Source organism: Xiphophorus maculatus, chromosome 1 (assembly GCF_002775205.1).
Source record: "Xiphophorus maculatus strain JP 163 A chromosome 1, X_maculatus-5.0-male, whole genome shotgun sequence".
Lineage (NCBI taxonomy): Eukaryota > Metazoa > Chordata > Actinopteri > Cyprinodontiformes > Poeciliidae > Xiphophorus > Xiphophorus maculatus.
The window spans coordinates 26,173,296-26,186,556 of record NC_036443.1 but is presented as its reverse complement, the minus strand read 5'-3'; the positions used below and the strand labels follow the sequence as shown (position 1 = coordinate 26,186,556).

At 39.0% G+C, this 13,261-nt stretch overlaps 1 protein-coding gene across 1 annotated transcript in view; it reads right to left on the bottom strand.

Annotated features, from left to right (window-relative positions):
• Nucleotides 1-13,261, bottom strand: part of LOC102222515 (integrin alpha-5) — a 48,998-nt gene that overhangs the window by 12,034 nt on the left and 23,703 nt on the right. The window contains exons 13-21 of the mRNA XM_023331342.1: nt 11,368-11,559; nt 11,238-11,283; nt 10,500-10,613; nt 8,123-8,178; nt 7,591-7,748; nt 5,831-5,968; nt 2,771-2,838; nt 381-531; nt 203-295 (exon numbers count right to left, since the gene is read on the bottom strand). Of these exons, the coding sequence (XP_023187110.1) occupies nt 203-295; nt 381-531; nt 2,771-2,838; nt 5,831-5,968; nt 7,591-7,748; nt 8,123-8,178; nt 10,500-10,613; nt 11,238-11,283; nt 11,368-11,559 (1,016 nt within the window). The remainder of the gene's footprint in view (nt 1-202; nt 296-380; nt 532-2,770; nt 2,839-5,830; nt 5,969-7,590; nt 7,749-8,122; nt 8,179-10,499; nt 10,614-11,237; nt 11,284-11,367; nt 11,560-13,261) is intronic.

The window sequence follows — 13,261 nt, the reverse complement described above, 5'->3', positions numbered from 1 at the left end:
TTACTTGAGTAATTTCTTGGACGGTTACTTTTTTACTTTTACTTGAGTAAAAATATATTAAAGTTGTGCTGCTCGTACTTTGAGTAAAATTTTTGGGTACTCTACCCACCTCTGTCCGTAAAACATACTATACCTAATCCTAGAATTGAAAGAGGGTGCACTATGTTTTACCATGTGGTAAAAGAAAAAGCAGAGTTCTTACATTGGTACCGGCCTTCATTGGGTTTCCCAGATCACAGCTGAGGTATCGGGTCTGGTTCTCGGTGTCGTAGCTGCAGGTGAGTTGGGTGAGGCTCTGAAGAAACAAAGAGGACACTTTCAAACCATTAGCACAAAAAGGTTTGAGGATCTACAGGGGTTTTTTTAGGCGTTTTCCTCACCTCATTATTACGGGCAATGCCGCTGTAATCTGCCTCCGGGGGCAATGCCACATACAGCTCTGCCTCGTACGCCCCTCCCTCTCCTTCGTTCCTGGCGTTGAAAGTTAAGGTCAGCGAGTTGTCATCACCAAGGTAGACTTCCTTCCTGTCGCTGAGGGCCCAAGAGAAGAAAAGAAATGATTGACGTGTTCAATTACACAACTTGCTGAAGAAATAGGTTAGCGTAAATAATAAGAGTTTCAAAAAGTCACATGTTTTTAAAGTTTGTTGGTTGTAGATGAGATTCGAAGCTTTGTGAGCGTCAAATAAATTCCTCCCATGAACCCCTCTACAGTCAATTATTTTTTAATGTTGTAGTAATAAAGTCATTCATGCAGCACAACAGAAATCAGCTGCCATTCCTGCCTTTCGCCTGCACCCTCTAGCATTCACCATTGTTTATAGCAGTGCGAGTTTGAGCGGGGAGCACAAACCTTTCTAATTACAGCCTGCTCTCGTAAATAAAACATCTGATCTCATAATAGCCTGAGCGTCAACCGTAGTCTGAGTCCAACCAACTGGCATCACACTTTAAAAACCAAACGAATAAAAACCCCAAAAACCCCAAAAGCTTCAGCGACAGATTCCCCCTAACAGGTTAGGTAATTTTCCTACAGAGCAAATAAAAACAACATCCCAGGGAATGGTAAATGCTTTCCAATGTCACTCTGTCAGCTGCTCTGACTACCATTAGGTTTCTATCATTCACTACAGAGAGGACAGAAACAACAAGAGACTATTTTGATAGCACTAATCACACTCGCCAATGGATTATTACATCCAGCCATACGTCTAAGGGGGAAAAATGAATGCAGATGGGAGATAAATATAGGAATGTGAGATCAAAATGACAGAGCAGGGAAGGGATCATCGAGGAGGCAGTTATTTTTGAGAAAAATGCAAACAGATTTTTTGGTTGCTCTCTTGTAAACAGCTATCCAAACACACTTCTTTACCTTTGCTATAAGGAGAAAAGCAGTGCTTTTTGTTTTTATGGAATGTCGTGACACCACTGTACAATGTTACGGCCATTAAAACTCACTTTCTGGCTTGTTAAACGAAACAAAAACCAGCTGTATTTATGATCAAGGTCTGATTTGCATACGTGAAGAGTTCAAAGAATGAGAAACTTGTTCACAGTTTATAGAGTATAGTTACTGTAAAACGGTATTCTCAGCCGTTGAACTTTTTCACCTTCTGTCACGTTACAACAAAAATCTCAGAGGGGGAAAGAAAAACGATTTTCAAAATCTTATACAAATGTAATCCTGTGGAACCTTTCACTTTTAGTATGGAGGTCAGGGATGTGGTTGTGGATAAGTTCAACATATGGTTAAATTATTAAACAATTTACCAAGCTTTAAACATATCAGAGGACTGTTCAATCCATCATCAAAAAATCAGAAACGTAACAATAGGCAATCCTATCAAGACACGGAAATCTTCCTAAACTGACAAGTAAGGCAGGAAGACCATGAATCAAAAAAGCTGAGGTTAGGAGAGACAATCTGTTGACAGGACAATTTTTCCTCCACAAAAATTGCTTTTGTGGTTAAAAAAAAAGAAGAAGCAATAAGAGTTCTGCTCTGCGGTTTGCCAAAGGCCATAGGAGACAGCAAACATGTGGAAGATGTTCTGGTCAGATGAGAGCAAAATCTACTACATCATCCGATTAGCATAATACAAAAGTGGAAGCATCTCGCAACCAAAACGCTTTTCTTGAGAAGGCAAAGGGAAGATGTCAGAGTTGATGAAATAATTAATGGAGTTAGATACTGGAAGAAAACTGTTAAAGGTTGCTAAGAGTTGAGAATGGGATGGAGATTAACGTTCAAGCAGGACAACAACCACAAAAATTTGTCTGCTATAGAGTTACGATAAGAACTGTTAACATCCAAGCATATTCATCTGTTAGAATGGCCTAGTCAAAGGACTGAATGTTAACGCAAGCCGTGACACAATTATACACTGAAACACACTGATGCTTGTGGTTGTAAAGTAACAAATTCTTACAATGGGTTTTAATTGGGAATGGGAATTTTCTGTATTGTTTATTACTTATTGTGATAAATTTTCTTAAGATATGATTTTGATTTATCTTTGTCACAATAAATTCCAATTAATACATTTTTTTTAAATTAAGACTATCCATATTGTCAGGATTGTTAGGTTTACTTTATTTCTGTGTGGCAATAAATATCAGTAATTAAAAAAATATGATTTAAAAATATATGCCTTTATGTCGATATCACTAACTCAGTTTGAATATGTTTGCAAATTGCTCTGTTATAATTGATTTTCTGAAATACATATGGTATGAAACTTTCATTTGAGGATGTGAGTGGACTTACCTGTGGACTGCCAGCTTCAAATCAGGAACGCAAATGTTGTCCTCTCCGCAGTCCAACAGAATCTGAGCCTGAAAGATAAACAAAGTGACAAAAAATGCTTTAATATAATATAATAATATAACGTCAGTAAGTTCCCTACTCATCAGTAAACAGGATCTGTGCCACAACACGCAGCATGACTAACACATTCCACCGATCTGCCATCCACCAACCAAAGAACACCTGGACTCCACCTAAGACCGTCCCGTGAATCACCTGCCACAATGCGTTAAACACACGTGGAAACAACGAGCAGGTAGCAACTTGGAGCACAGACAGGAGACGATCCTAAGCGCACAGCTGCCAGCTCTCCCACATCACAGCTCCATGTGGAGAACCGCGCTTTCGCCACACGCTACACCACCCTGCCAACCGCCGCATATGATCATATAGAGAGGAGGTGGGGATCCTCCGGCTCAGAGGACTCTGAGACACAAGATATCTTTGTTGACATGAAAACAGCGGTGAGGCTTCAGAGATTACAGCCGAGGGGAAGACAAGAAAGGAGCAGAAACGCCGCAGAGTGATTGAGCGACCGCTGAACGTGTGGCGAGGCCGCGGCAGGGTGAAGCTAAAAATGCATCCCGCTGCGACTGACAGTGTGATGATGTTTGTGACGATGAGGATAATAAATAGAAATGAACAAGAAATTACAGACAGCAAAGTGCCCTTCTTGTTATTATGCAATCCGGCGGGGGTTCTAATTATGGTCACCATGGTAACCACTATGCTAACTTGGCCACATGTTCACCCTTGACTAGTCTGTTCCTGTCAGAGGAAGGCAGGCTTATCACGGGTTCACCAACTCAGATTTAAGACATCTTATGAACTTTTTAGGACCATTAGAAGGAAATTTAAGACTTATATTGCAACAAACGTACAAGATATATAATCTAACTATGTAGCATATATAACTAGCCGCTAATATATGCTTGCTAGCTAGCGAGGGTATGTTGCTAGAAGCCTGTATACATAGAATAAATGGCCCTGCCACAACAAATTGAAGACCTATAATTAATGTATTTTCTATACATAAATTTACATAAATATGTATGTAATTAGCAGCTAATATTTAATATAACCTTGCTAGCTAGCAAGTGTATATTACTAGTGACCTGTATTTGCGAAATTAAATAGCCCTGCCACAACAAATTTAAGACCTATGATGAGCATATTTTTACGTGAATTTAAGGATGCACAGATGCACTTCTTACCGTCCCATCAATTAACTTCAGCAGCAACATCAGCAGGAATATCATCACAGAGAAAAATCAGACCACCAACTTGGCAGCATGAATCATTCATATTCACTCAATCAGATGATGTTATTTCAAGAACAGCAAAGGCATTGATACACAATTTAAATCACTTCCAGATTACCTCCCGCCCCCAACCGCCACAACCAAAGAAAAAAAAACAAAACTATTTTAACAAAAGATGTAAATTAATAATCTCCCCTAAAGCCATAACTCTTCAGAGAGACATGTGGAGTATGTTAGGATGCAAGAGAAACTCCTCCAAGAAGATCAGCCATCTCTCATTCCCCCTCCAGCTTGAAAAGAACTTGGCACAGCGAAGCGAAATGTTACAAGGCCCGCCACACATTCTCAGAGCATATGCAGAAATCAATAGCGCATCGGGCGTCTGATCTAATCCAAGGCTGCGGTGCAACGGTCACTCTTCGCTGTTTACGCAGACCTCAACTGACACAATACAAGACAAGATTAATGAAATATGTTGGCAGTCTTACACTACTCCCTTTTACACACATCCATTCTCGGATCAGGTTTACGCTTTAAAAATTTGTTGTTTTTTTTCTCCAGAGGTTCAAAATTGGTGTTACAGCTCAAGCTTGTCTTGAGGTTTTAGTTCAACAACAGACCACATCTGTTAGAGGACAAATTGCTTTGATATCTGGAAGAGACATAAGTGAAAGAGACCAACAGGAAAAAGTCAGACAAATGCTGCAATCCAGAAAAAAAGACATAAACAAAAGAGTTCAAAGTATGATGATTGATTTTTCCTACATCCTCCTACCGTCAAAACTGAAATCACATATGGTGCATATTCCAAAATGGCTGGAAGGATCCACAGTCAAATTGTTAAAAACTTTCACCTAAATTGTTAAAAACCCAAACTGGTTCGCTTTTAGAACCAGAAACTAAATAACCAATTATGACACAGTCCTGGAACAAAGTTGGTTTACACAGATTTCAAAATTATCGGTCGATTTTCAAAACCTGAGACCTCACACGAGACGATTAAACAAAAATTCAGATTTTAGATGTGAAATCTAGTTCAGTTTTCACATCAGAGTAAACGATGTGAAAACGAGTTCAGAGTAAACGAACATGCCTGACTGGGAAGAAGCAATTGCAATGATTTGTGGAGTATATTTAACAGAAAAAAATAATATAAAGACTTCTACAACCCCCACTGGACTTTCCTTGACGAGTTGTTTTGTCTTCTGTGTAATACGGATTTCTCTCCATATTTTCATTACCTCGCTTTCTGATTAGCTAAACATCAAATTCAACAGGCTGCGTTCTCATTTTTCTTCAGGAAACACCACACACGCTGGAATACTGGGCCAAGACAATCAGACATGTTGAGTTTCCCCAGTTTTAGATCTGAAACCTCCTTCCAAGCAGACCAGATTACTCTTAACTCACCACACACAGCTAGAATATCTTTAAAGCCAATCCTGATAATCAGGGCGTCCTTAAACTTGTCAGAATCGGAAAAAAAGTTAAGACAAAAATCAGCAAAATCTTCAACCCTTTGAACAAATGATCTCTTTTATCCAGGCCTTTAGAGTTGGTAAATAGTTGGTCACTGATAAAAAGAATGATTAATCTGTGTGGTAAATCTTCTCACCTTCCTAAGCATTCTCTGAAACAAACCCAAATTATTAGAGAGCACTTCTCAGATGAACTAATTTTAAAAGATTTATAGACCAACAATGTTGTTTTTTAACCATATTGCTAGAAGATAAAACTATGTGAAATGACGCCTACGTACCTTCTGCTCTATAACGCTGGTGGTCTGGTAGTTGAGGATGGGCCGCAGGCCATGGGAGTCAGAGGCAGCTTCTGGGTCCAAGCTGAAGTTCAAGGCCACAAAAATGGAGGAGAGTTTATCCCTGAATTCCTTCTCATCCTACAAGTAAAGAAAACACATGGAACACAGAGTTTACATAAACACCCGCACTGTAGGAATGAAGAAAATCTGTTCAAGACTAGGTTTGCTAATTTAGCAGTTTCCACTGACCATCCGAATCAGTGCTAAAGTTTAACTCAAAAAAAATCCTCCACAAAACTTCAAGAGTAAAAACTGAACTCCCTTCAAAAGATTTTTACAAATTAATTTTGCAAAAAGAATTAGCAAAATTCCAAATGGCATATAATATTTTATTACAATGTCTCCTTTAATGAGATTATTTTATGGACTACGAATAAAACTAGACTTTCTCTTGATCCTTGACACTGACCAACAATGTAAAAAAAACGGGGAATTAGAATCTAATACAATGATAGAAAACTAATTGTGGGTTAAACTCTGCAAAAGTAGCCACGAAGGAATCAATAGCCAGCACTGGAAAGTCAACATACAATACTTTTTATTTCCTCTCTAACTTTATGCTGGAGAAAATATGACAAAATAAGTAATCGTACACATATTTTCTGGGATTTTTCAATCATTTTTGAGCACTGGAAAGATGTTAAGAAAGATATTGAGAAAATTGTTAAAAGGGAAATCCCTTCAAATGCTCTGTTCTATTTGCTCTATTAAGCCAGCTGATGTTTCCAATGTTGACCAAAAATATATTATACTTCTGTTGCCGATGGCCAAGAAAATTAGAACTATAATGGAGCGTTAACACCAAACGCGTTTTGAGGGCGAGGCGCGTCTGGTTTCCATTCAAAGTCTACGTGGAGGCAAGTCGTGGTGCTCTTTGCGCGTCTAGCACTGCACGATTTGAAGCATTTCCAGCATTTGATGCGAGTTTTTGCTGCTTCATGCAGAGCGTTAACCAATCAGAGAGACTCCGCTTTGTGGCATAGTGGAGCATTTTCCGACGTGATCTTAGAAAAAGAAAAACTATGGAGGATAAACTAATTGTCGCTGTTTGCTCTCGTCCTATAATCGACAATCAATCAAGTTATGACTACAGAGACAGGAACAGAAAGGACCCTGCTTGGGAGAGGATCAGCGAGGAAGTTGGAATGTCGGGTAAGTTATAACTTTTACTATTTGAAAACATTTTGTGGCATTTGAGCTATCCAAATCCATCCAGCAAAAACATTGAGTCACGTTAAATAAACATATTTATTTAGATGAAATATGCAGGAGACGGTGGAAGAGTTTGAGGGACATGTATGCCAACACCGGCCTAGAGCGATTCTGACGCGCATCTAGAGCGAAATGTCAAGCGTCTGACTTCAAAATGCACCAACGTCGAACTTGAAGTGTTGGACACGTTTGACATGTGAAACGCGTTTGGTGCGAACGCACCATTACTTTGAAAATGTGACGTCACCCAGTGTAACTGAGTGGAAACAGACTAAAAAATGTGTATGTGACAAATAAAATGACTGAAAATGGATGTTTTTCAACCAGAGATGGAACATGGTTAAAGTATACCTCTGTCTTTAAAGTATATTGGTTACTGAAAGTTATAGAAACTCCAACAAAAGAAAAAAAATGTGTTTCTGTTTTGAATTTTGTAAACTTGAATAAAGAGTTCCCACAAAACTCTTTACAAAACTACAAGGACATACTCTTAGGTAGATTCTTGTTTGGTCACACACACGATCCCCATGGCGAACCCTGACACGTTTCTGGAGCAAAGGCTGCTGGGAATCCACGAACAGAGCCCTCTTCACAGCACCTTTCTGCTTGTGCTTCTGGCTGTCGAGCTGCACCTCCACCTGAAAGTCTGAAACCCAGAGAGCACACTAATGAGCATTCATTGAATGATGAATGCTCCTGAGTCACCTAATGACAGGTCTGAAAAAGCCCGCCGTAAATTCTCTGAGGCGAATGCAATGTAGCTGATGTAACCTAAACAGAGAGGCAGGGAGAGCATCTGTGCTTAGAGAACAACTTAATTAGAGATAATAACTAATGATAAGGAAAGAGTTTGAATGCAGAAAAGAGTTGGTTATTAAACACTGCCAGAAAAGCAATCCAGAGATCTATAGATCCTGTCAAAACTTCGTGTCACTGCTATGTATCTCAGACGCTAATATTGGTGACTAGTTGACAGAATACGTGCTCATAATTAAGTACAGATGTGGAAAATTGGCTCACCTAGATTGGCCGGTAGGTGTTTCCCTTCAGCAGATATGCAGTAACTCAGATTGACGCTGTTTTAGACACAAAAAAAAAGTCAAAAATTTAATAACAAAGGCAAATGTACTAATGAAAACGATTAGGGTTAAATACACAGTTTGCACAAGACAAATAACTTTCCCTAAGTTGCTATCTAATTTTCCTCACGGTTTCCATCTCTCTTGTGTCAACTTCTTTCCAGGTTCAAATCACAAGGCGTGTGGAATACTGGGAATGCAACGACTAACGTGAGAAAGATTTAAATGTTTGGAGACAGAGCTGGCATGTGACCACACTCGCCAGCTGGGCTGATAAAGCATCGGGTCTCCGTTTCCACCAACCCGACAGCCGACACAGAAAGCAATAGCAGAGTTAAGAAGGGTGAAATTGTGAAAAGACTCGGGTTTCAGTGCTGACCAGTCAGTGGCCGTCTGTATAAGCCTGCAGCCCTCTCCCATGACATCAGCTTCGCAACATGCTTCTGCTGCTGTCCAAGTCTGCACCCGACCCCCCGCCTTCAACAGATAACCACACACAAGTGAAAGAAAGAGCAGCAGTTTGACCTGGAAAGCAGTGCACTGAAAAATGTACGCCTTCAACTTTTCCACATTTTGTCACGTCGCATACACAAACTTCAGCTTGTTTTATTGGGATTTTATGTGATAGACCAACACAAAGTGGGAGTGTTTTACAAACAAACCAAGATCAGAAAAGTGTGGCATGCATTTGTAACCCATCTTTCCTGAGTGAACATGCATTTTGGTGTACATCTATACCAACTGTGAACATCTTTAAAAGCTCAGTCTGTGAACATCATCCTCCAAGTTTTGCCACAGACTCTCAAATGAGTCAAGATTTGGTCTTTGATCGGGTCATTCTAACACACAAGAGTCAAACTCAAGGCGAAATCCGGTCCACCGTAGCTTTTTATGTGGCCCTCTGGACTCCAAGTTACACCCATAATTTACTCCAATTTTTCATCAATCTGCAAAATTCACACAAAATTAACAGATCCCCACATATTTTCTGATTTTACTGCAATTTTTTCTCAAAATTAATCAAAAACATTGGGTTTAAGTGAGTGCTGCCTCAGCTTTACTTGATGTCAAGTTACATATAGTCTGTGATCGATACAGCGATTAATAAAAAGTCGCATTTAACATCACACATTAGCGCAAATATCATAAAAATTCCTTGCACACATTTCTAAATTAGCACCACAAAATCTGTGATTTTGAATGAAAAAACAAAAACAATCACATAATGCTGGAGAGACTGATCAGTGTGGAACGAAGTTGAATATTATTAAATCTAAAGAAACACTTTTTGAATGCAGAAACAAACAGCTCTTTATTAATATTTTAACAGTTCGATGGGTTTTATCAATACATTTTGGCACAACCGGCCCTTTAAGAACATTCAGATTTTTGATATGGCCCAAAATGAAAAAGAGCTTGACGCTCCTCATCTATACCATAAAATCCCCAGCAAAACCCAATGAAAAGTTTGGCCATCACACGACAAAATGTGGAAACATTTTAAGGAGGTTCTGCAGGTCAAGAAAAAAAAGGGAATCTTGTTGAAATGAAGATGAAAAACGAGAGGATAAGACGAAGGAAATACAAAGCCTTCTTTTAGGGAGTAGCAATAACTTCACTTATGTGCTCCTGTGTCTGCACAACTGAATGCAAGCTCACAGGAGTCTACGTGTCCTGATGTTTCCCAGCTGTGTTCCACCACCAAACAATATCTCATTCAAACCAACTGCAGAAACCTCCTAGCCCCTCCCCTTCCCATTATCCCCTTTGCTCTCCTTTCACCCCCACCAAAACTCCTCATCACCAGGCAACATAGCATAATCAAGACATATGTGTATACAAGAGTTTCCTTTATGAATCAGGATGTGGAGAAAGGGGAATTGGGGAGGGTGAAAAGGCAGACACACGAATGCGGCGTCAACCATGCTGAGCAGCGAGGACCCGTCATCTGTTTCCTCTCCCCGTTGCTGGAGCTGAACTGCTCACATTAGGAGGAGGCCAAAAACGGCTTACAAAGCTCCCATTCAGCATGTTATTTCTCCACTTCCCAACAGCAAAGGGCTGAGATACGAAGACATTCTGAAAATAGGTCAAATAAAGTCCGCCTTCAGCGCACACCAGCACCGTGTCAGCTGACATGAAGGATATTGCTTATCAGAACAGCCTGGCAGGATAGCAGTGTTTGTGTATGGGGAAATGGCAACCATCATCTTATTTTTCTTTTCTTTCTTTCTCCCCAGAACATTCAGGTCAAACAAAATCTGACAAAGTCAAAGGATAAAAAAAAAATCTCAGCTCAGGACAAGTTTAACACTCACCAGGAAACAAGGATGCTGGAGTTTCCATTGGTGATCACACAGCTCTTCTCCTCAGGGTTGATCATCGTTGGGGAAACTATAAGGGAGGCGACGGTGCTGACAATTGGCCGCGACCTTCGAAAAGCAATAAAAACAGAAGAGGATATTCAGTGTTTCTAAAGACTTTTCAGGTCAAAACTCAACACTTTTTCAGACTCTGGCATTTTTTGCCTGTTTTAAAATGTACAGGTTAAAAAACTCAAAGTAAATATCGATAATTATCAGGTTTCAGCTGAAAGATAAGAAAAAAAGGAGGGACAGTTTAGAGAATGCAAAAGAAAATAAATACAAGTATTTTCTCTTACTCATTTTCGGTAACACGTTTTTCTAACATAATACTGTCATAAACATGATATAATACCAGTTATAAACATGAAGGAGTCCTCATGAATGGTTATGACTGTTGTCATGAAGTGTCATTCGGTAAATAATTACACTTTTAATCCGAAGTTGGCAAATTTAATGGACTTTTAACGTAACTTTTAGTACAACTGAAAACAAAGAACTTTTATCGCTTTCAATCTAGTCAGAAAATATTCAGCTCTACGTTGCAGCAGTAAACAGGTAGATTAGCACATTCCCTACTTGCAGTCTTTACATGTTGAGTAGACACAATGAAAGTTAATGAATCTCTCAGGTAATGTTTACCATTTAAGCAATTATGCAAGTAAGATAAAGGATAAAAGTTAGAAGGCATACCTATAGAGAACTGCCTTATTTACACCAAAAGCTCCAACAATGAGATCTGGAAAAACAGAAGAGTAGGCATAAAAATCAAACCCTCGATTAAAAGGTTATTTAAGTCCTTCCAAATAAATAAACACCTTACCAGGGTATCCATTCATGTCCAGGTCATGAGCTCCTCTGAGGGAAAACCCAAAGCTAGCAGGAAAAGCACCAGCAGCCCACTGGCCTGCAATCACCTGCGAAGGCTTTTCCCTGAGCCCTTCAGAGTATCCGTTATAGATGTAGACCAGTCCCCGGCGATCATCACCTCCGAATGGACAACTTACAGCCACATCTGTCACAAAGGTCAAAGCACAGGACAAATCTTAACTCTCCTTAACTGCCAATACGAATTGCAATTTTGAACCAAGAGTTCGAACGATAAAAACACTAACTTTGCCATGTAATTCTAACTTTTTAGAAAAAACAAGTGAACAATGACAGAGCATGAATGAATCAGCCGTGACATTTCATGGTCTTGACCCTCCATTTCCCATAATATGCAGTGGGCGTAATATCCGACTCAGCTCATGTGAGGAAATAAAAGATCATTGTAGGAGCATTCAGTGTTCCCGTCCACATGATGATCTACACAGTCGCTGTTTTTTCCTGAATGTGGCATGAGTCAACATGCAGCATGTCAACAAGGAACTCCACTTGCAGGGAGGTAGAAAAGACAAACCCTGCAGAAGATTGTGAGGAAAGCTGAAAGGCTCATTGGGGACTCTGCTGTCGTTGAATAAACTATATCGTAAAAACAACCAGACGGTAACAGATTTCTGCTTAAAGCTGTTAAAATACTCCAGTTGATGTCATATACCTAATATTATTGAGCCAACTTCATCCAATTTCTTTCCAACTTTATTTATTTTTTCATAACAATCTATGGAAGATTCCAAAGAAAGTGTTTTTTATTACATTGCATATAATTAGTTACAATGGAATAGCAAATGAATGGATTTAATGACTTCATGTTACGTTGGGTTTATATTTTGCAACTTCAGATGCTACGTTCACTCACACTTTGGGAGAATATTAAAAAAAACACTTTCAGAGAAAACTTTGGTCAGACCTTATTGTTTGTCAGAGATGTTCTGATCAAATTCAGGGTTTCCCCCTGTGCATTATAAGCCTGGCGGGCCACCAGGCTTTACTTGTGCCCCCACCAGGCTAAGCATTTCTTATTTCTAAAATCTTTTTAAAATGTTTCATATTTTAAGAATTTATAGTTGGTGTTCAGGTATTAATCTTCCAATCTTCCAATAACACATAATTATCAAGTGATATTTTCAAATTTTCTGTCACCTTTAAACATTTTTTAACTCAAAATTACGACGAGTCGCTGGATGAATGATCACCGGGCTTAGCAAGTTTTCTGGGGGAAACCTTGAAATTATATTATGTAGAGAAATCCAAAACCAAAGAATGCTGATTGTCATTCAAAGCACAATAAACTTGGAAAATGCCAATTAAAGAAACTAATGTCTCCAGATTTGTTTTTTATTAGAAGTCCAGGTGTTTAAGTAGTCATGAGTCATTGTTGCTCAATAATTACATTAAACAACATATTTTTTCTATTGTTTGCCTGTTTGCTACTTGTCACATCTGCACACACTTTGCAAAGACAAATCCAAACATGGTCTCACTGACTTGTTATACGTGTTTTTCCACAACTACATTTATTGTAATGGCATCTCGTAGCAAAAAATCTTCAAATCTGTAACATCCTTCAATATTTAAGCTATTGTATTGGTGAATGCTGACTGCATAACCCACAGGAAGTTGAGTTTAAGGTCACCCACCTCATTGTTTGAAAGCGCTATAGTAGAGTGATTGTTTTTTCACATTTCACACTTGCTTATTTTCCTAATAAACACAATTTGAAAACTGCTTTTTGAATTTATTTTGGCTATAAAATATCTTTAATAATGCAAATAAGGTTTGTGTGACAATGCAAAACAAAAACAGGAAAAATCTGTTGATATTTTTTCGTGGTA